The sequence below is a fragment of the Oncorhynchus mykiss genome, chromosome 5 (assembly GCF_013265735.2).
Source record: "Oncorhynchus mykiss isolate Arlee chromosome 5, USDA_OmykA_1.1, whole genome shotgun sequence".
Lineage (NCBI taxonomy): Eukaryota > Metazoa > Chordata > Actinopteri > Salmoniformes > Salmonidae > Oncorhynchus > Oncorhynchus mykiss.
In genome coordinates, this window is record NC_048569.1 from 11,855,086 (window position 1) to 11,879,210 (window position 24,125).

At 41.2% G+C, this 24,125-nt stretch overlaps 1 protein-coding gene across 1 annotated transcript; it reads right to left on the reverse strand.

Annotated features, from left to right (window-relative positions):
* Positions 1-1,214: 1,214 nt before the first annotated feature.
* marchf3 (membrane associated ring-CH-type finger 3) lies at positions 1,215-22,916 on the reverse strand. The gene is given in 5 exon segments (NM_001246354.2): positions 1,215-2,109; positions 3,201-3,410; positions 5,979-6,183; positions 8,590-8,902; positions 22,792-22,916. Coding segments are annotated over 4 exon segments (831 nt in total). The 5' UTR covers positions 8,847-8,902; positions 22,792-22,916; the 3' UTR covers positions 1,215-1,950.
* Between the last annotated feature and the right edge of the window lie 1,209 nt (positions 22,917-24,125).

Sequence of the window (24,125 nt, forward strand, 5' to 3'; positions counted from 1 at the left end):
TAGGATGATTTAATGTAGCGAGTTAGGAGAATTAGGAACAGGGTTAGCGTTGGCTCAAATGCAAACAAACATGTGTCAAGCTGGATCCCATCTAGCCAAGACCAAGCAACTGGGGTGCATTTAACTAGGATGCAAACGGTAGACATGGAGGGATCAAACAGAACTTATCCAATTAAACTAGTTTTTGTTCCGAAACATTGTCAGTTGCAAAATGTTTTTCTAGATAGTGCACTGACGAATACACCCCTAGCTAGTTTATCTAGCCTTTTTGTTATTCAAAGCCATTCTTTTTTTGACTCAATCTTAATTATCTTTTGAATAGAGAACAGTATCCTATCCTTTTCTATGGCTTGGCACTTGAAATTGTATTCATTAATGCTTTATGAAAGTCAAGTAATACCCATTGCATGTTCAAATCGGAGTATGCATTAAGGTTACCAATCTAACACTATCTGGAAGGATGGTTGTGAGCTGATTCAGTTAATCACTTCTACTTTAATGGAAATGTAACATTTAGAACAGCTCTGGAGTCCTTAAGTTCATATTTTTATTGGAAACAGCTGATAAAATAACTGTAGAGAGAATACATTTGATCAAACTGCCACCCCGACACACACAAACATAACGGAAGTTTATTCCACTTCACCAACAAGCTCAAAGTGAAGCCTGACATTTAATCAAATGAAGATGCTGAAGAGTTAAATAAGTGCACCATGTACTCAATGATAAAATAAAAAAACTTTGATAGGTTAATGCATCTGGTATAACAAGAAGTTCTCTAGACAGAACATGTAAGTGTTTTTGGCCCTTCTAATCAACCTGAATAGTCTATACAACCATCACAGAATACTTTACAAGGCAGCGACTACAAAATCCTTGAACAAAAGAAAATCATTAACACAATGACATATGACCACTCATGAGTCAAAGATGGGGTGTCTAACAAACACAGCTATTTGTAAGTGAAGTGAATGACTAACACTAACATATACCACAGTCAACCAGTTCTCAACTGAGACCATATTGTATTTTTCACACAAAACTACTTTGTAGCCAAAATATAAATTAATTAAAAATGTCCCTTTGATATGTTAAGGTCAACCTCAATATACTTAAACTGTTAATGGTGTTCTTATCTAAGGGGAGGACTTGCAAAGAACGACTGAGCAGCTAGTATAGGCCTACATCAACCTATGCCCTGTTTAACACTCCACAAAGCCTGTCTTAAGTTGGATCGTGTTCAGCAGGGCACACCGTAGTGAAACGTTTTAAATACTTTTGAAAAATGAGTGTAGTCCCCCACTGTTTCAGTAAGTTCTCTGGTGCATAATGAACATGACCTTGGTTTGAGGCACAGAGACCCATACATGTAAAGGTAAGAGTTTAATACTATGTAAAATACTGAAGTAGTTGAAGTACTTATTTACACTCTGGGCTTTGACTTGTTGATTGGTAGAATGTGACTAATATAGTAATACTATACACAGGTTTATGTTGGTATGTTATATGAACCAGACAATGTTTTCTGCACTTCACAGGAATCACCAATCACAGCATATGGTCACAGTGGCAAACTTTTCCTGGCTGTCCTTCAGTCCAAATGCTTCATGACCAACTACGCACTCCACCACTTCTATATCACCAAATGTCCATCCCTGTATGACATATTGGTGGCAGTGGTGGGATGTAATGCTGCATTTTGAGTCCAAAATGGATGCTTCCCCGAAGAGAAGGTCTCTGTTGTACAGTAACTCTACCGCCTTAGTAAATGTGTGTTTAAACCATTCCTAGGTGCCCATTAATGACATTTGGTGGCAATTCCACACTCGTGTGGGCAATTCAAAGTTCAGCACTGGAGGGCACCAGAAGCAAATACTGTTCTGGCGCCTATGGAACTATCCCCATTCTTCCTCAGTGTTTGTCCTTCATGGCTTTTGAAGAAAGGGCTGCTCAGACAATAGTCTCTTTGGATGGCCATTTTTCACGAGATGGGCCTCGTGAAGAGGGCGGAGCAGACGGCTCACCATGTGACCTGGGGAGGAGAAGCACCACCCTCTGATTGGTCTGCCGCCATTCGTTGTACAGCCGACAGTGATACCTGAGCGACACCTGTGGTAGAGAGGCAAATTCAGGTTTAAATACTGTATATACTGAGCCCATTACTGTAATGCATTATGCAAGCCCAAACAAGTGGAAGAGGAAGATGTTGGGGTGGCAGATGGCCTACTGGTTAGGGCGTTGGGCCAGTAACCGAAAGGTTGTTGAATCTAATTCCCGAGCTGACAAGGTAAAAATCTGTCATTCTGCCCCTGAACAAGGTAGTTAACCTACTGTTCCCTGGTAGGCTGTCATTGTAAATAAGAATTTGTTCTTAACTGACTTGACTAGTTAAATAATGGTTAAATGTTTAAAAAAACTTTTTTTTTAAAGCCCCTGGACCAGAGATGGACAGCTGGCAGGCTGCATGCGACCGCCCCTTTTGAAGGCCCTCTGATCAATCCATTTAAAATGCAGTCTCAACTTACCAAGTTAGAATAGTACAATACACAAGGTGAAATTTGGTTGTGCATCAGCAGTTTATTTTGTCAGTCACTGATAGTCACTCAATTAGCCAATGTCAGCTAACTTTCAGATTGGTAAATTAGTCTAGCAGCCAGCTATCTGGGGGGTACGAAGACCCGCAAGCAACTGCAGCCCCTCATGATGAGTTCAGATTTTTTGTGATCCTCACCCCCATCAAAGTTCCCCATCCCTGCACTAGACACTGGTCTGATGTTGGTTTTGTGTTGAGTAATGTCTAGAATTGGGACAGGGTAAGCTGATCCTAGATCTGTGCCTAACGGCATCTTTTACCATGAGCAAACCAAGTAGCTGACTAAAAGTGCTAAATTCCCAGGGTTGCATTCCTATTTCCTGCATAGCACCCTGAAAAGAGGATCCTACAGTATACACAATAGGAATGGAGGATCCAGAGTCAACTAATGTTTATACTTGTTAGATTGTTTTTTACCAGTCAAATGGCTTGTATGTGTACTCCTTATGAGGCATTTGTGAATAATGCGATGTATCTGTGCAAGGGTTTTGCGTCACAGACACATCCAAGGGAAAACGGGAACGAATTTGCGCAAAATGCACAAGAAACGCCCAAAATCAGTCTGACCTCTGCTGAGATGTACTGGCTGTCACCCTCCACCACTCACCAGGGTCCAGAAGAGGTAGATGGTGAAGAGGGCCACGGTGAGGGCGATGAGGCCCACGGCCTCCAGGCGGCTGGAAAAGTGCAGGTGGTCCACGGCCCCCCGCAGACACAGCCACCCGGAGATTGTGGCCAGAGGCGTGATGAGCAGGAAGCACACCATGTCGCCGAACAGCGTCCGTTTTTCCTGGCGCAGGCCCGGGTTACGCACCCACTAGAGACGGAGAGAGGAGAGAAAATGTCACGTTTGCTGACAACCGAAACATCAATCAATGGGCGAGTCAATGCCACATTTTCATTTGTGCCGAAATTAAAATTAAATAAAGTTCAACAGGCTGTTGTGAAATAGGCTTGTTGAAGTCTTTATAGACGGGTTGGCTGACAACGTCATGAAAATGATGCGCGTGCATCGACACTAAATGTGTAATGTGATAGGTGTTTTAACATTGCTATTTTTTAACACACTAAAAAAGCATTTGCTTGATTGATTAATAAAATATTTTGTCACTTGTCTTTCTCAAATGAAGGGGGTGATGACGCAATCTTTGCGAGAGGGAGGGAATCTGATTTCATTGTTCCTCAACTCGCGACTCAACACTTAATTCAGGATAAATGGAGTTAGCCTACCCAGGAGGATTCATTGCCATAGAAATGTAGCTGGCTAAAATATGAGCCACTCTCTTGATATTGGTTATCCCGAGTTGAACTCAATTGACCAAAGTTACCTCGCTAATTCCTCAAACCAGGTATGTACTGTAGTATAGGGCTCTGGTAACCACCCTTGGGTTCTCGAGGTTTTGTTACAGTAAATTCTATATTTGCTCAGCTAACACCAGTATATTGTTTTATGGTCTTCCAGCTAACAGGAACAGTGTATTGCTAGCAGAAAATTGCTAACTGAGTTTGATAGCAATATGTTGAGAGGTAAGAGAGTGTAACTGGATTTACTCTAAAACAGGATGCCAGTCAGGTCTTCGGGGACTGGGCTAGGTTGGGCTAGAGCCAACCAAATGATGCCTTGCTGATTTAGCTATGCCATTTTCTCCCTCATACAACCTCTATTCCAAAGCAACATGCGCTTTGATAGACAGCTAGCTTGGATTGCCAACTACCCAACAATATCTTTGGTTTCAGTATATTAAAGATGCACTCCAGGATCTTAAGCGCAACAAATTGGTAACCTATAGTTCAACATTTGTATGATTTTCAGGGCGTAACATATACGAAATAGACAACATATTGCACAATTTGTTGACATAGTACACAAAAACCAGGGAACACTTTTGGCTCGTGAGCATCATTTTCAAAACTACTGGATGAAATTATACAAAAGTTCCAGAGTTCATTTTTAACTAAAGCCCATTCTTCAAATATTTGGAAAGTAGACTTCTCCTGAACATAACGAGAAATTCAATCGCAAACCAACCCACAATGTCTGTGGTTTTGTCAATATTAAAAGTCTATGGCTCCAAGAATATAAAATTAAAATCCTGGTGCATCCTCAAAACCTCATGGAACAAAGCTCTCTTTATACGCGCACGATATATAGATGAGATATTATATTCATGAGGAATCAGACCTGGGTTCAAATACGATTTTAAATATTTTTAGTTACTTCAGCTGTGCTTGATTGAGCTCACCTAGCACAGTGGAACCAATAGAACTGTCCCAAAATCGCAAATCCCACCAATTCGGCACACCAGACAAGTTTAAGAAAACTATCAAAGTATTTGAACGTTTTGGAATAGTTGTTGAACCCAGGTCTGATGAGAAATGCTACCATGGTATGCATGGTACGGGTGTAATTGCCACCAAGCAACCACTTTGCACCACCGCTATCCTATTATATATGGAGGCAGTGTCCTGATTTCTGAAAGAATGAAGGAGATGCTAGGGGGTAATAACATGTTAGCTAGAGGTTATTGTGGAGACGAGGACACTAACACACACACACATTATTATTGTGGTCGAATTCATTCCACAAAAATATGGGGTGAAATCTTCTTAAAATAAAAGGGGAAATGAGGGGTAAAGAAATTCATAAATACAACCGATATTAGCAGTGAGCTTACTTATTACCACGAGAACCAAAACTCATTTGGAGTTGATTTATTAATTCACTTGCAGTATTAATTTACAGATGACTAGGTGTTTTTGCTATGTGTTGACAATTATTTTGCGATTTAAGAGCTTTTGGGAAACTCACCCCTGAAAGACTTTTAACTGTCACATTGCTAATAAGACACACAGTAACATCAGTGTGATGATATAACCCACAGTAACATGGAGGATTGGTTGACAACTAGTGTACCTGCTGAGAATGTAGAGGAAGTGGGGTGTGTGAAGTGTCATGGAATGTTTACCAGAAGCCCAAAGTGTCTTCAACCCCCTTCACTTCATATTCCATCTGTGCATATAGACCAAACTTCACAACACACACACACACCACAGCTTATAACTAACTATAAATGACAGATTTACTAGACTGTGTTCTTCCTAAAAGATAGCAAGAGCCAAGAAAATCCTTTGGCATGTTGTTTTGATGTAACATGAAAATAACATGGAAAAACAGGACAGGCCCTAGGCCTGGTTTTAAGCCCAGCGCGGACAAACATATATGTGTTTGTTGGGATTATGTGGACAGATGGGGACAGAAGGGCCATGCACAGCGAGAAGGGCCATGCACCGTATGTGTATGGGTAGCATGTGATTATGACAATGGTTTATTAACATGCTGCATTTTGTGTGTGCATGTGTGTATTTCTGCGTCTGTATACTGTACCTCCATCAGTGGCCGGTTCTTCCTCTGTACAGTGAACTGGTAGTGGCAGAGCTCACAGGCGCTGGTGCCAGAGGCAGAGAGCCAGTGCTCCAGGCAGCTCCGGTGGATGGTACCCAGGGTCCCGGCACACTCACAGGGGGAGAGCAGCTCCTCCTGACCCCCTCCGTCATGACAGATCCGACACATGGGCCGCTCAGGCAGAGGGCTTTGGCGATATGGAACGAGGTGAGGAAAAGAGGAACAGAAAGAAATTGTCTTTAGATACGCTGATGTTTTCACAGGCTGGTGTTTTCTGTTCCCCTTGAAGCTTGGGACCGCAGGTGGAAAAATGTGCCGTTCCACCCCTGAGCAAGGAAATTAACCCCCAACACAACTGCTCCCCGTGCGCTGATGATGTGGACGTCGATTAAGGCAGCACCCCCGCACCTCTCTGATTTAGAGGGGTTGGGTTAAATGCAGAAGACACAGCTGAATGCATTCAGTTGTGCAACTGACTAGGTATTCCCCTTCCCCCTTCCTGAGAACAATAACAGCTGACTAGGGATCCTACTTCCTCCTTCCTGAGAACAATAACAGCTGACTAGGGATCCTACTTCCCCCTTTCTGAGAATAATAACAACTGACTAGGGATCCTACTTCCCCCTTTCTGAGAACAATAACATCTGACTAAGTATCTGGGCAGGTAGCCTAGTGGTTAGAGCATTGTGCCAGTAACCGGAAGGTTGCTGGATTGAATCCCCAAGCTGACAAGGTAAAAGTCTGTCTTTCTGCCCCTGAGCAAGGCAGTTAACCCACTGTTCCTTGGGCAATGAAGACATGGATGTCGATTAAGGCAGCCCCCGCACCTCTCTGATTCAGAGATTAGGTTAAATGCGGAAGACACATTTCAGTTGAAGGCATTCAGTTAGACAACTGACTAGGTATCCACCTTTCCCTTCCCCTTTTCTGAGAACAATAACAACTAAGTATCTCTTCCCTCCCTTTCTGAGAACAATAACAACTAAGATTGGACATCACAATTCACTGACTAGAGGTTTTCAAAAATATCAGGTCAATATTTCAGTGGATAGAAAACTAGCTGGTTAAATAACAAAACCCTGGGAGGGAGTTGGTGTAATTTGACGCTGTCACACATTGTTAGAATACCCTGTCTATTCTGTCTCTGTACTATGCATACATACAGTACATCTCTTAGATTACAGACTCAAATCAAACATTTTCTGGATTAAAACAACATATGCAAGGAGGATTATTACTTTCATTTACTATATGGACTGTAATCTATGATTCACCAATCTCCTATATGGCATCTAATCCTCTAATCTGGATGATGATTATGTTGGGTTGTTGATCGCCTTGATTTCATCAGGAAACTAAGCCGATGTCTTTGACGGAATGAATGAGCCCCTCACTCAACAAACCTCCCCTTGAACATAAACACTCGTCGCTGCCAATAACTAACACAACAGAATGAACATCATTTTGTCAGACAAATGAATTAATAATACGATTTTGCTAGAACAAAAAAACTCGTTGTCAGTTTGAAGTAATAAATGCCTTTAAACCTAATCTGGAAATTATTTTTCATGTTGATCATCAACAGAACAAACATGACGACAACGTCACTGGATACGAAAACAACTAATAAACATCTATGGCGATAATGTTTGTTGATTTAGTTTATATTAGACATATATGACAAAAATACAGATTTATAACCTGGTCCCAGATCTGTTTGTGTTGTCTTGCCAATGGCCAGACATAGAGTTGGAAAGACGGCACAAGTAGACCTTGGACTCGGATAGCACATACTCTTCAATCAGTATTTATTAAATAATACATTGTAGATTGTAGCTACCATGGAAATTTATTCTGTAATATTTATTCTGTAATAGGTAGCAAATTAAGTTGATCCCAATTCTATAATGTATGCTACCAGCTCTACTGTATGCCAATCTATGCTAGCTACCGCTTTGCTACTATGCTATCTATCTCTAAGCTAAGCTACCCTATGCTATCTATCTCTAAGCTAAGCTACCCTATGCTATCTATCTCTAAGCTAAGCTACCCTATGCTATCTAGCTCTATGCCACAGGCTGATTATTAAGAGGGCTTTGGGGGGGGCTAACAGTTGTGACCCAGTCTGCATGACTGCAGCTGTTGCCGCTAAAGCCCCCCTTTGTCTCCCATAGTGTGTGTGAGTGACAGAGTCCCGTCAGGCGTACATGCTAATCAAGGTGCTAAATTTAGACTCTGCACCATCCGGCCAGAACAGGACATTTGTTGTGTTTCAAATGTACAGACATTTACCCCACAGGGCCAGTTAGTGTGATTGGTATGTAAGTTATGTAGCTGTCTGAAGCCATAGTTACTCATCTATAGGATCTATATAGTCCTCTTTCACTGCACAGAGAACAAGAAGGACTTCCCAGACAGATAGAGGGGGGAAATCCTTTTGAGAGGCACTTGATTTGTTACCATTCAGAAATCGTGTTTGGTTATATTTGGGTATATATTTAAAACTAGCTTCACTTTACCTCTGACCCCCACCAACCCCTCCCCTCCACACTCGTACAAAACTCTATTCCATCCATGTTTGGCAGGTCCATACCTCTGTTTGGCGTACGCTCCCACGATAGGTGACAGCAGCTGCCCATCCTTGGCAGACACTTGCATGTAGTACTGCGGCTCTCCATTGGCCGGACTGTTCTGCTCTTCCATTGCTTTTCCTGGGAGGTCAGGCTCTGTCGGGTAGTCCAGGCTACCCATTGGATCAAAGTCCCTGTCGCTCAAGCAACTCCCTGTGTGGGCAGAGTCAGAACGCTCTGGCAGCACCTCCGGCAACAGAGTGCAGCGACTGGTCGTCATGGCAGCAGACGGTTATCTTTCATTGGCGTCTGGCTTGGTTACTGAGCATCATCTGTCTGGAGTAGAGGAAGGGAGAGATACAGTGATATTGACAAGGGTTTCAAGCATCATAAAGTGTGTGTGTTGATGCGTCATACATACAGGTGGCACAATGGGATTGAATACAGTATCTTCTTTTGGTGTGAAATCTTGAAGGTCAGACTCAATGCTTTGAATCTGCCACTACACCAGCATTTCGCTACACCCGCAATAACATGTGCTAAATATGTGTGTGACCAATAAAAAATGTGATTTGCTGAATAGGCCTATCTGCCTTTGTTAAAAGCTATATTTTGTGGTGTAGTAATTACAAAGATATGAAATTAGTAAAGTTCACCTGAGAACATTCAGTCAACTATAGTCCATAGTCAAGTAGAATCCTTTCCATTTCCTGTGTTACATCAATATTGTTAGACATGCCAGTCAATGTTTGACCTACTGTAATATGCAGGGCCTCCCTACCATGTTTCTGTTAGAATTATACTAAAGGTCATCTCTCTTGAGATGCTGGAGATCTATATAGGTTATTAGTATAAAACCACTCTCAAATGACGGAGGCTTTACTAACCTGTATAGATCTCCTTGCTTCCCTGTGACAGAGGATAGATAAACTATACAGAAGAAGAATTAAGTTTCTTTGCTACTCCAAACAGAGTAACACTAACATAACATACCACACTCAAAATAAACAAAAGGCAGTGTCTTAATATATTCTACGTTTTTGATTGACTGTATTGAGAGATAGATGTTTGGGATCTGTCAATGTTTTCTCTTAATGCTTACTCGCTTAAAAATGTACAAATCCCTCTAGCTTGTGTTGATATTTACCACAAAAATGAACATGCGAACAGACAGCGATCACATTCCAACTGCAACAGACTAAACACAGATGTCTGTCTATTCAGTGCGCCGGCATTAACCGTGTCCTAGTTCGGCTATTCCAGACCGCACCGAACAACTAGGGAAAGTGAAAACAGACAGAGAGGGTGGCTGCGACAACACAACTAAACAATGATGTCAACACAAAACTAATTTGCATCAATGCGGCTGAGGTCATATGTCTGGTGTTCAGGTAAACATTCTGTCAACGCAGCAGATTGGAGGAAGGCCACACTGACAACAATACCCAGTGTTGCAGGCTAAAGATGTGGTTGGTTGAACAATGATTAAATATAACTCACCATATTTGTAGCTAACTAAGCATACAACGTAACCACACTAAACACATCCATATGATAGCATGTAAATTAACCGACATTAAACAAGACACATTATAAACACAAAGATTTTAATTGTAAACATTTGAAGCTACCTAAGCATGCAACCGAACCCTATTGAAATGCATCCGTATGCCAGCATAGCAATTAATCAACATTAAACAAGACACGTAAATAACACAAGGGTTTTAACTGTAAACTAGCAGCGAACGATAAACAATGGCATCTTTATAACCGTATACAGCTGAGACAGTAGAGCCCTTCAGCTGATTTTCCCCGAGAGTTTTCGCTAAAGAGCTTTAGAGAAGACGTAATATTACTAGACACGTTGTTAACACGTCCACAGAGGACTTTCAGATAATGATCTTTTGCCCTGGAACCACGCACTATAATTCTGGCACTCCCTATTACAGTACAAAGAAATGTGAATGACATGCTATTGGACACAGATAGAGCTTTCAGTATTGTACGTTCAACCATGCCAATGAACTCTTCCTGACTAGGACCAGTGAGACAACAGGATAGTGACTTTTTAAATTCTTCACAATGCCTATCAGATTACACAACGCAACCGTTTGTGAGCTGATGTAAAAATATAAATGGTGGAGAAGTGGTAGGGACGAGACCTGGGTTCAAATACTATTTGAAATCTTTCAAATACTTTGAGCGTTTGCTTTAGCATGCCTGAAGTGTCAAGTGGGTGGGGTTTTCACTTTCTGGACTTTTCCATTGGTTCCATTGTGCTAGGCAAGTTCAATCAAGAACAGCTAAAGTATTTGAAATGATTTAGAATAGTATTTGGTACAGACATACGAAAGGGAAGGGCAAGAACACAGTTGTTTCACATTGTGTTTGGATACAGAGGAAGCAGAGCCTCCTTGGCACTCTGTGGGTGGTGTTGCGTATTCAACTGTCAGTGAATAATGTCAAACCACTTCCTGTTGCGTCATTCATGCAACCTGGTGTGCAGACAAACCATGGAAACATAGGCCTACTGTAGACCCTTATAGATGCTTTAAGTGGGTGTGGAGATAGTGGTTGTGAGATGTACTTTAAATAAGCCTAAGTTGCAAACCTGCAACTAAGGTTGCAAATGCAGAAAACAAAACTTCATTGACTGATTTGTTTTGCACACACACACACCTTGAATGGTAACTTGCTCCACCCCGGTGTGCCCCTCACTCCACCTTTTTGGGTAGCCATTTTCCAGGTCAGGACCAATGTGCTTTGAAAAGTTGTGGTTTGGCACTGGGTGACCTCACATGTTGTTGTTGACCTCATCGTCGGGGCATAGGAGCGAGGCAACCCATGCCAGGGTGGACTACAGCAGCTCTCGTTAATGCCATAAACTACATTTCAAAGCCACGGTGCAGCAACAGAATGTTTCCCCTGTGAGAACCTGTGATCTCCAACCATGTCACAAGGTTTGACCAATTGAGGCAAGAGACTAACTATGACCGTAGCAGGAGACTAATGACTAGTCAGACCTCCAGTAATGACTAGTCAGACCTCCAAAACAGGAACATTAATCATTGTTGGTCGACTTTCAGGAACACTTTACTCATGGTACTTTCTATAATTTTTATCATTCTTTGTAAATCAGTCACTCAATGTAAAACTATTTGACTCAAGTGCCCATGGTGGAGAAAAGGATGTAAACATATTATGAGTCATGCTTTTGGGAAAGACCGTCAAAGTGCATTAGAAAAGGTGGTTTTTAAAAAATTGACTCTCCTGCCTTAAACCTGTACACCAGAATAAAGTTAGACAAGGACAGTGATACACAGTGAACGTTAAGGACATCTGCATGTGAGAATATCCTATAAATTGTGAATGATGACCCATGTCGACATGCTGTATGTTTCGAAATACTGCAAATAACAACTCAGAGAGCTGTTAAGCACTGGGTGTGGACATCACAGTTTAAAATTAACTGACATAGCTAAGCTAACTTCTAAATATTAGACCATGCTAACTCGCTTAGTGCGATGACAGCTTTGAATCTGACTGGACTAAGTCTTCAAAAACAAGAGCATGAAATGCAATTCTTGTCAGTCAATAGGACCTAGTCACACAGTGAAAGCACTGTTGTGCCTAGATAAGCCTGAGTGTCATTGATAAGCGAGGTGGAGATTCCTCTGAAGTTTAATTTATCCCTTACTGCCTCCTAGACCCTCACTCACTCACCTACTCTACTTAATCATATGGAGACACTGGCTTTGTGCCAGTATCCACACTAACACACAGACTAGCATTAGAATGCATGGCAAATACATTGGTTCATTCTAAGTAGTGTTCTAGTGTGGGTATGGGAACAGTCATGGTGCTTATACATAGTGTGGATACTGGGAACAGTCATGGGCCTCATACATAGTGTGGATACTGGGAACAGTCATGGGGCTTATACATAGTGTGGATACTGGGAACAGTCATGGGGCTTATACATAGTGTGGATACTGGGAACAGTCATGGGGCTTATACATAGTGTGGATACTGGGAACAGTCATGGGGCTTATACATAGTGTGGATACTGGGAACAGTCATGGGGCTTATACATAGTGTGGATACTGGGAACAGTCATGGGCCTCATACATAGTGTGGATACTGGGAACAGTCATGGGCCTCATACATAGTGTGGATACTGGGAACAGTCATGGGCCTTATACATAGTGTGGATACTGGGAACAGTCATGGGGCTTATACATAGCGTGGATACTGGGAACAGTCATGGGGCTTATACATAGTGTGGATACTGGGAACAGTCATGGGCCTCATACATAGTGTGGATACTGGGAACAGTCATGGGCCTTATACATAGTGTGGATACTGGGACATAGTTATGGGCCTTATACATAGTGTGGATACTGGGACATAGTCATAGGCCTCATACATAGTATGGATACTGGGAACAGTCATGGGCCTTATACATAGTATGGATACTGGGAACAGTCATGGGCCTTATACATAGTGTGGATACTGGGACATAGTCATAGGCTTATTCAGGAGCATTCAATGTTACAGAATGTTGTAGAACATGTATTGTGTAGAACATACATGCCCCTCTCTCAACTAGAATAAAGAGCTATGTTCCTGCTATGTTTTTTACAAGTTGCAGCCCACAGAATAAGCCACTCCAGGCCTGCATGTCACCCTGCGAAGAGGCCCAGAGTCTAGTGTGTCGAGGTCCTTCGGTTCATATCGGCTATCCTCCCTATTCACTACAATATTTGGAGGCTCTGGAACGATGGAATAAAGTGATAAACGAGGTTATACTGTAAGCCTTTCCCAGTCAATCCCACTATGGCATAGTGTTGCTGTCTCTATCTCCCATTAAATTACTTGTCAGTGTGCTACAGTATGTGTTACAGTGTGTTAAAGGAGCTTTGGGCTGGTTCCAGTGGACGAGAGCGGCATCAAATGATAAGCTGTTCAGTGGACAGGATACCACTCCTGTCCTGCATTCAAGTCACAGCTGTGGCTCTGTGTGTAACAGTTGGCAGCCACTTCTGCTGCCGAAGCCTTCGGACCAGGCACTTAACTCTCATCAGTGATTTACTCACAAGCTGTGGTCAAGCCTAGCCTGGTTAAACTGAACTGAACGCTCACGTCAGTCTGCTTCAACCAGGGTAGATCAAGCCTTGACAGGGTGAAGTATTTAACAATGAAAGAATGTGACTTATGGTCAAGTGTATAACGTTTTGTTGGGTTGTAGATTGTTTCACACTGTTTTGTCTAGGCCCTTGGTCAGTCAAGTCCCTCAGTTGTAAGAAACAGTAGTCTAAGTGTATACGTTGTTACAGAGTTGGTGACAACCAATATCCAACACCTTCAAGTTAAATGTTACTTATTCAATGAAACAGTGTCATGTCCATATCAATAGAATAGATCTCTATTGTTAATATTGTTTTTAGGTTTGACCAATAACATAGTTAAAGTGCGTCATAACACTGTGGTGTGCCTTTTATTGAGGAACCATTGTGCAAAGGCCTATTAACTCGGTTCCCCATCTTTCAGAGGTCAATCTCTCTGCAGCAACAATGTATCGGCTAAATTTACCCTGTGTTTGGTCTTTCTAGTCACCGATCCTTATAAGATAAAGGACAGAGAGGAAAGACTGTGCTTTTATCAAATTGTGACTCACAGTTATCGGATTGGCTTGAATTCTTCCAGTAAAATGTTGTGTAACTAGGAATTCCCAAATTTTGCCATCACAATGGATAAACAATGGCTTTATTCCATGCAGATTTCCTCAGCCCTCCCCAAAAACAAATCATTCAGTGGGCTACATGTGAATCAGCTCTCAACTGAAACAGAGTATAGTGTAGCACGATAGCATTCTAAGCTAGCTAGTCCTGACCCCAATCACCGTTTATTACATTTTTTATGTAACCTTTATTTAACTAGGCAAGTCAGTTAACAACAAATTCTTATTTACAATGACGACCTACCAAAAGGCCTCCTGCGGGGACAGTGGCTGGGATTAAAAATATATATATTTTTATAAAATATAAATATAGGACAAAACACACATCACTGCAAGAGAGACAACACAACACTATATAAAGAGAGACCTAAGACAACAACACAGCGTGGTAGCAACACAACATGACAACAACATGGTAGCAACACAACATGGTAGCAGCACTAAACACGGTACAAACATTATTGAGCACAGACAACAGCACAAAAGGAAAGAAGGTAGAGACAACAAAACAACACTCAAAGCAGCCAGAACTGTCAGTAAGAGTGTCCATGATTGAGTCTTTGAATGAAGAGATTGAGATAAAACTGTCCAGTTTGAGTGTTTGTTGCAGCTTGTTCCAGTTGCTAGCGGCAGCGAACTGAAAAGAGGAGCTACCCAGGGATGTGTGTGCTTTGGAGACCTTTAACAGAATGTGACTGGCAGAACGGGTGTTGTATGTGGAGGATGAGGGCTGCAGTAGATGTCTCAGATAGGGGGTTTGTGAGTTACAGTACTTGTGAATCAGTCCTCAACTGAAACAGAGTATAGTGTAGCACGATGGCATTCTAAGCCATCTAGGCCTGACCCAAATCACACAGTTAGAGTACTTGTGAATCAGCCCCCAACTGAAACAGTAAACTGAGTAGAGGATAGGATAGCACGATAGCATTCCACGCTAGCTAGCCATGCTGTTTGGCTTCAACTTGAGGTCTCTCCCCCTCTCACATTTTCTGAGCTCTAGCACTGTGGGAAAGGGACCAGAGAGACTTAAATATAGCTTGTTTGACAGACTGCTTTCCACCACCCCGCTGACCACAGCCGGTAACCTCTAGCCAGTCTTAATTCCATCCTTAAGGACGCAGAGTCGTAGACCCTCCCCCCCCTCCTCTTCCTTCCCTTCTCAGTGTCCTTTGGGACAAAGTGTGGTTAATTTAAACAGCTAGAGGAAGGGGCACATAGGAAGTGAGCCAGTTTGGTGAGAACTAGCTCTGCAAAAGACTGCACTTCTGGGTTCTCCCTAAGCTTTCATGACCCCCCCCCCCCCCCACACACACACACACACACACACAATAGTTGTGGTGTCTTAAATCTTTCCAAATGTCTCATCTTTAAGACTAATTGGCTAATAATACTGTCTGTGAAAACTGCATTTAAACACCTTTCTGGTTTTGGTAGTAAAAGGTTTAAAACAATAACTGCTATAGTGTACTGATGCCAAACACAATGTATTAAGGTGGTTTCCGTAGGTGGTGGTCATTTTTTTGGACCTCAAGAGATGTGTAGGAGGCTCTTTTTTCCATTTGTTTATTCATTTTCACTCAGCCAAGTGAAACGCACCACAAAGGCTTTTCACATTAGACCAAAAATAATTGTTTCAAAGACAGTGGACATGCATTGGCCAGTGCCAAACCACACACATGAGAACTTCCAACTCTTGTATAGCCTGTTTGTTTTAAACACAATTTAGCTTTTTAGTTTTACTCACACCTTTCAACAGCGTGCCAGCAGACAAATTCATTTTCCAAACATCTCTACACACATGGTTAACATTTTTGCGTTTTCGAGCATTTAACTCATTTCTTATTGAGAATATCCTATTTCAAATGCCTGTGAGCATCCACTGACTCTAGGCCGGCACAATTATCTACTGTTCCCACACAACTACACTACAGCATTCCTCTTCAACTAGTGTTTGACCATAACATAGCTGCATACTTTTCTGAGATAAAACCCCATAGCGACTCGTTTATGGTTAATCTACCGCAATAAGGAAGTTAATGGATATAAATAGCCAATGTGGGACTGAGTACAAAGGGGCTTTGACTGTGTGTGCCAGGGACAGTGCCCACCCAGCTCTGCGTGTGCTGCCAACCGACCATTGTGGCATGGCAGGAAAAGGACTCCATGCTGCCTTTTGCATGACATGCTGCCCCGGGGCACAAATTAGAGGAAAAAATCTGCCCTTTTGTTTTTCAGATGCCCTTTTAACTCCAACTTCTCAACAGAAATCCCACATGTATAAATAGGCTACAGTATATCTCTTCGGTTATAGTGGGAAAGGGCTAGACAGGGCTAGCGTTTAGTACAGAACTGCTCAAAGTATGGCTTAAACTGTGGCCTAGCTAACCTCCTAAAACAAGAATTGGCATCCTATATCTTACCACAACATGAGCAAAACCACTGTATCTAGAGTGGCATGGCTGCTGTGTAGTATCTGTATTTGCATTTATTATGGATCCCCATTAGTTCCTACCAAGGCAGCAACTGCCTTATACAATTTTAGAAACATTACAATACATTCACAACAGACTACTCCACTACCACATCTCTACAATACAAAATCCATGTGTACGTGTGTGTATAGTGTGGGCTTCCGAGTGGCGCGGCTGTCTAAGACACTGCATCTCAGTGATAGAGGGGTCAAGACAGACCCTGGTTCGACAACCAGCCGTGATTGGGAACCCCATAAGCCGGCGCACAATTGGCCCATTGTTGTCTGGGTTTGGCCGGGGTAGGCCGTCATTGTAAATAAGAATTTGTTCTTAACTGACTTGCCTAGTTAAATAAAACATGTAATTGTGTGGATGCCAGTTTGTGTTGCTTCGCAGTCTCCGCTGTTCCATAAGGTGTATTACTCCCTGTTTTTTAAAATCAAAATTTTACTGCTTACATCAGTTACTTGATGTGGAATATAATTTTTGTTAGTGCTGTTAGAGTCGCACTTTATTATGGACAGACTTCTCCCCAATATGTTTTGACCATGACAGTTTACAATCCAGGGTTTCTTGCTCAATTTCCACATTATTTATTACAAGATTTAGTTGATAGTTGAGGTTTAGTGAATGATTTGTCCCAAATACAACGTATTTAGTTTTAGAAATATTGAGGACCAACTTATTCCTTGCCACCCATTCTGAAACAAACTGCAGCTCTTTGTTAAGTGTTGCAGTCGCTGTAGTAGCTGATGTGTATAGTGTTGAGTCCTCTGCATATACATAGACACAATGGCTTTACTCAAAGCCAATGGCATGTCGTTTTCATAAAGATTGAAAAAAGTAAGGGGCCTAGATTGCTGCCTTGGGGAATTCCTAATTCAACCTAGATTATGTTGGAGAGGCTTCCATTAAAGAACACCCTCTGTGTTCTGTTAGACAGGTAACTCTATCTACAATATAGATATGTTGTGTAAAGCCATAACACATGTTTTTCCAGCAGCAGACTATGATCGATAATGTCAAAAGCCGCACTGAAGTCTAACAAAAAAAGATTATGGGGGCTGTTATCATCAATTTCTCTCAGCCAATCATCAGTCATTTGTGTAAGTGCTGTGCTTGTTGAATGTCCTTCCATATAAGAGTGCTGAAAGTCTGTTGTCAATTTGTTTACTGTAAAAATAGCATTGTATCTGGTCAAACACAATTTTTTCTAAAAGTTTACTAAGGGTTGTTAACAGGCTGATTGGTCGGCTATTTGAGACAGTAAAGGGGGCATTAATATTCTTAGGTGGTGGAATTACTTTTGCTTCTCTCCAGGCCTGGGGCCACACACATTTTCTAGTAGGCTTAAATTGAAAATATGTCAAATAGGAGTGGCGATATTGTCCGCTATTATCCTCAGTAATTTTCCATCCAAGCTGTCAGACCCCAGTGGCTTGTCATTGTTGATAGACAACAATAATTGCTTCACCTCTTCCATACTCACTTTACATAACTCAAAATTACAATGCTTGTCTTTCATAATCTGGTCAGATATACTTGGATGTGTAGTGTCAGTGTTTGTTGCTGGCATGTCATGCCTAAGTTTGCTAATGAATGATCATTAAAGTAGTTGGCAATATCAGTCAATTTTGTGATGAATGAGCCATATGATTCAAAGTTTGCATTTTTCCCCAAAATGTCATTGAAGGTGCTCCAAAGCTTTACTATCATTCTTTATGTCATTTATCTTTGTTACATAGTGTAGTTTATTTTTTATTTAGTTTAGTCACATGACTTCTCAATTTGCAATATGTTTGCCAATCGGTTGTGCAGCCAGACTTATTTACCATTCCTCATCACTCTCAACCATACAATTTTTTAATTCCTCACCAATCCACAGGGATTTAACCGTTTTTATAGTCATGTTCTTAATGGGTGCGTGCTTATCAGTAACTGGAATAAGGAATTTAATAAATGTGTCAAGTGCAGCGTCTTTTTGCTCCTCATTACACACCACGGACTGACAAATATTATTTACATCAACATAGGAATCACCACAAAACTTATTGTATGACCTCTTCTACATTATATTAGACCCAGCCTTTGGAACTTTGGTTTTCCTAGATATGGCTACTATATTGTGATCACTACATCCGATGGATCTGGATACTGCTTTCAAGCACATTTCTGCAGCCTTAGTAAAGATGTGATCAATACGTGTTGATGATTTTATTCCTGTGCTGTTTGTAACTACCCTGGTAGGTTGACTGACAACCTGAACCAGGTTGCAGGCACTGGTTACAGTTTAATTTTTTATTTTTTTTGATTGGGCAACTTGATGAAAGCCAGTCAATATTTAAATCACCCAGAAAATATACCTCTCTGTTGATATCAAATACATATACTGACTGTTATCACTTTATAGCAGCTTCCCACCAGAATGGTCTTTAGGTGAGGCAGATGAACCTGTAGTCATATTACTTCAACAGTATTTAACATGAGATCCTCTCTAATCTTTACAGGAATGTGGTTCTGAATATAAAACAGCTACACCTCCACCACTGGCATTTCTGTATTTTCTGTAAATGTTATAACCGTGTATTGCTACTACTGTATCATCTAAGGTATTATCTAAATGGGTTAGAGATAGTCAGAATATGAATGTCATCTGTTACTAGAACATTATCTGTGTTTAGGCCCTGGCTGACACATAATCTATGAGTTGACATACATGTCATTGGCATGAAGGCCTGATTGTCTGTGTTTTTTTTTCTAACTGCCTGTGATGTCACTGTGCTTTGTGCAATTAATAGAAGGCGTCGAACTGTCGTGGCTCTGAACAGACAAGGGGAGGGGAAACCAACGCGGATATGGATTCAGCCCATAGGGGCTAGTGCCTTTAACTCGGAGGGATTACCCCTGTCAATCAGAGGATATTACTGTATCACCACAGAATTACTTAATGTAATAATAACTTGTATTGCGCGTCATTGTCAGTTTAATGTGAAACTGCAGGGGATTAGTTTGGCTGTGTGCCAGCTGTCAAGTAGTAGATCAAGTCTGAGATAAACAACATCAACATGTCATGATTTGTTTACTCTTCTGGGCCAATCAGAGGAGTGACAAGCTATCCCATTGCATAGCAACAAGCTCTTTGGCGAAATAGGGATTTTGAATGATCAGTTAAATCCAATGGAAAACTAGAGATACTACTTGACCAAAACCGCTGTACAGATGTTTTCAGGGGTAAAAAACAACATTGGCCTTGTGCTGGCAGGGTGCCCATTTAGATAGATTCAAATAACTACTACTACTACTATCTATCTATTTAACACACCCACACACGTAAATTCAAACACACACTGAGAATACTATTTTGGTGCATCTGGGAAATAGAGCCATATCCAATTCTTCACTATTCTTCACTATTTTATCCCTCCATCTTACCAAGGCACGTACAGATGTACAATAGCTATAAAACACACTAAGGAAACTGACACTTCAGAGAAACCTTGGGAGTGATTGTCCTCTGCACAGTCTCCACTTCAGATGGGTACTTTTCCCTTTTCATGATGGCGGACAGCCATTGAGAATTGGCACAATGCCTGCTACAACAGTGGATTGTGAGACCTGGTAGCCACAGCACTGATCAATAGATATTTTCACAGTACACACATTGTAGGACACTATAACACTATGCCGTCCTTCCACATACTGCACTGTAAATCTACTTGTTTGCTCCCTGGGGCTGTGTTCTGTGAGCATGGTTGGTGTCAATGCCATTGCTAGTCGGTCAATTCAGGAAGTTAACTGAAATTCCTTTTTTTCCATTAAGGAAAAATATAATTTTTGTTGACTAAATGAATTTGATTACAATTGACCTCCGCACCGTCTGTGAGTGACCCCTTGCCTCAATCTAACATTCTCTTTGACATCTTATTTCCTCGTTGTTACTATATAGTCTTCCAAACATAGGAAAGGCATATAATATCAGCCTTTATTTTACACCCCAGCCTATTAGAACCTGACTGTTCTCTGTTACATGACAACTTCTGTTGTTGTGATCCCCCAGGATGCTTTGCATCATTGTTGTCTATGAGGCTCAGGCAGACAACAGAATAGTATTAATCCATCTAACATTTTTATAGCCACAACGATATCCGTTCACCATGTGTTTCACACAAGTTCTAGTCTAACCTTTAGTGTAATTCACATTTTAATCCAAATGATACACCACAGAGATCATTAGTAATGATAAACTCTCCACATACAGCACAGTGCAATGTGAATATTGGTATTACACAGCCAAATTAGCATTTCACCAAAACCGTTCAAGCTATTTTTTTTATTCTATACTTTCCAGCAAGAGATTAAATTGGCCTCTACAATCAGACGTTCATAACCACAAATTCATATTTAGTTAGAAATGCTGTATAAATGAACATATTTTCTGTGTGTTGTATGTTCGGGAGTATTTTGATGACATGATAAGCTGAACAACTGTAAACAAAGCAATGCCAAACAATGCCTTTTTTTTAAAGGGCCAAAGTACACTCATGACACACCGCAGGGACTGGATTCCTTAAAGCAGCACCATGTTGCATACGTTTTCTGTGAAACATAATGAATCTTTCAGTCTAGTGCCCTTATGGCACGGACCAATGACCATATTGTTTGACCCTCTCGACAAAAGATCACCTATCTATTGCGTGATGAATAACCAGATAGACACAGACATATGTGCGTCTCTTAATAACTCCAGTAGAAACTTCAGTATTAGTTATGATATACAGGTAGCTGCCAAAATAATGGAAACTTTTGAGTAAATGAGGGATAGATACAAAGTATATTGAAAGCAGGTGCTTCCACACAGGTGTGGTTCTTGAGTTAATTAAGCAATAACATACCATAATGCTTAGGGTCATGTATAAAAATGCTGGGCAGACTATTACTTTGGCTACCATGGCTAAGCCCCCCACAGGATGACAATGCCCCCATCCACAGGGCACGAGTGGTCACTGAATGGTTTTATGAGCATGAAAACCATATGCTGATGTCTCAGTTAAAAGATCTCAGCCTAATTGAACACTTATGGGAGATTCTAGAGTGGCGGCTCTGAGACAGCACTTTCCACCACCATCAACAACAAAACACCAAATTATGGAATTTATGGTGGAACAATGGTGTCGCATCCCTCCAATAGAATTCCAGACAGCTGTTCTGGCTTGTGTTGGCCCAACGCCGTATTAACACCAAGTTGGTGTTTCCTTTATTTTGGCAGTTACTTGTCGCTAACTATCTAGTGTGTGTGCGGTCTGTGCACTCAACGTGAAATTGAAAAGGGTCATTTGAACGTTTTGCTGTAATAGACACACTTTAAAAGAGTGTGTTAAAGTTTAAAATAAAATATGTATTTATTTTTTATTAAAAATATAATATTGTCATGTTTTTCAGTCTGTATATCATCATTGGCTTGGCTGTCCAATTGAAGAAGCCTACACGAGTCAACAATAATGCAACAGCTGAACGCAATGACAACTGTACGAGAAATGCTCTGACTAATTAACTAACGTTCTGGAGCAAATGCGCCCTCGGTCTCATGACAGCATTTTTGGGATTATCACAGGCAAGTCCCAAAGAGAGAGCTGCCAAGAAGACTCAAAGAGCAGATACCGTTTTCAGAAAATTGAATGCACTGTACATGTTAGATAAATGAAAGTAGCCTCGCAATTTATCAGACCATGTACAAAAATCACACGCTTTCACGGTGACTATTGCCATTGTTCATAAAGACAAGTAATAACATACACAGTACACGTATCCAAAACGCTCTGTTGTCAAAACACTGTTAGATTGTAACACTGTAACTAACATTAGCTTTATGCATGGTGAACCCCATTGCATTGTTTTGACAGCAGGGTGTGTGGGTGTATTGAGCCAGACACAAAACGAAATGTTAATTTTGTTAACTCATGTGCCACACCTTACATTTTACCATTTGTACTTACTAATATCTAAACTATACATACCTTCATTGTGAGATCCCAAATCTTCAAATTATGATTATACACACTGCGACGCAGGATGATCAAATAATCGTTTGGTTTAATGTCAGTGATCCACGCCAACTTCCACCCCGGTCAGCTGGTAAATCAAGCCGTCTAGCCAGTCAGACATACAATAACGGTCTCCCCCATCCAATCAGATTATTGCAGTAACAAAACTTGCCACCAATGGGAGGGTCCTCGGCGGAATGATGATCTCGGGTACCGTGGCGCATCCTGGTGGTCTATCCAGGAACTTTCACTTTCAAATCCATTACCGGTACTTGGAAATTATTCATCCAATGTAAGACGGCTGTCTTTTTGATATTTAAAATGTATTGACAAAAGATAATCATCACCATACGCATGCATTTCACGTAAGAAAATGATAGGCCTATATTTATTTCAGTCAAATAAAAAATTGCCTACAGCTGAAGTCGGAAGTTTACATACACTTAGGTCATTAAAACTCGTTTTTCAGCCACCACACATTTCTAGTTAATAACAAACTATAGTTTTGGCAAGTCGGTTAGGATATCTACCTTGTGCATGACACAAGTAATTTTTCCAACAATTGTTTACAGACAGATTATTTCACTTATAATTCACTGTATGACAATTCCAGTGGGTCAGAAGTTTACATACACTAAGTTGACTGTGCATTTAAACAGCTTGGAAAATATTTTAAAAATTATGTCATGGCTTTAGAAGCTTCTGATAGGCTAATTGACATAATTTGAGTCAATTGGAGGTGTACCTGTGGATGTATGTCAAGGCCTACCTTCAAACTCAGTGCCTCTTTGCTTGACATGGGAAAATCAAAAGAAATCAGCCAAAACCTCAGAAAGAAAAATTGTAGACCTCCACAAGTCTAGTTCATCCTTGGGAGCTATTTCCAAAAGCCTGAAGGTACCACGTTCATCTGTACAAACAATAGTACGCAAGTATAAACACCATGGGACCATGCAGCCGTCATACTGCTCAGGAAGGAGATGCATTCTGTCTCCTAGAGATGAACGTACTTTGGTGTGAAGATGCTGGAGGAAACGGGTACAAAAGTATTTATATCCACACTAAAACGAGTCCTATATTGACATAACCTGAAAGGCCACTCAGCAAGGAAGAAGCCACTGCTCCAAAACCGCCATAAAAAAGCCAGACTACGGTTTGCAACTGCACATGGGGACAAAGATCGTACTTTTTGGAGAAATGTCCTCTGGTCTTATGAAACAAAATAGAACTGTTTGGCCATAATGACCATCGTTATGTTTGGAGGAAAAAGGGGGAGGCTTGCAAGCTGAGGAACACCATCCCAACCG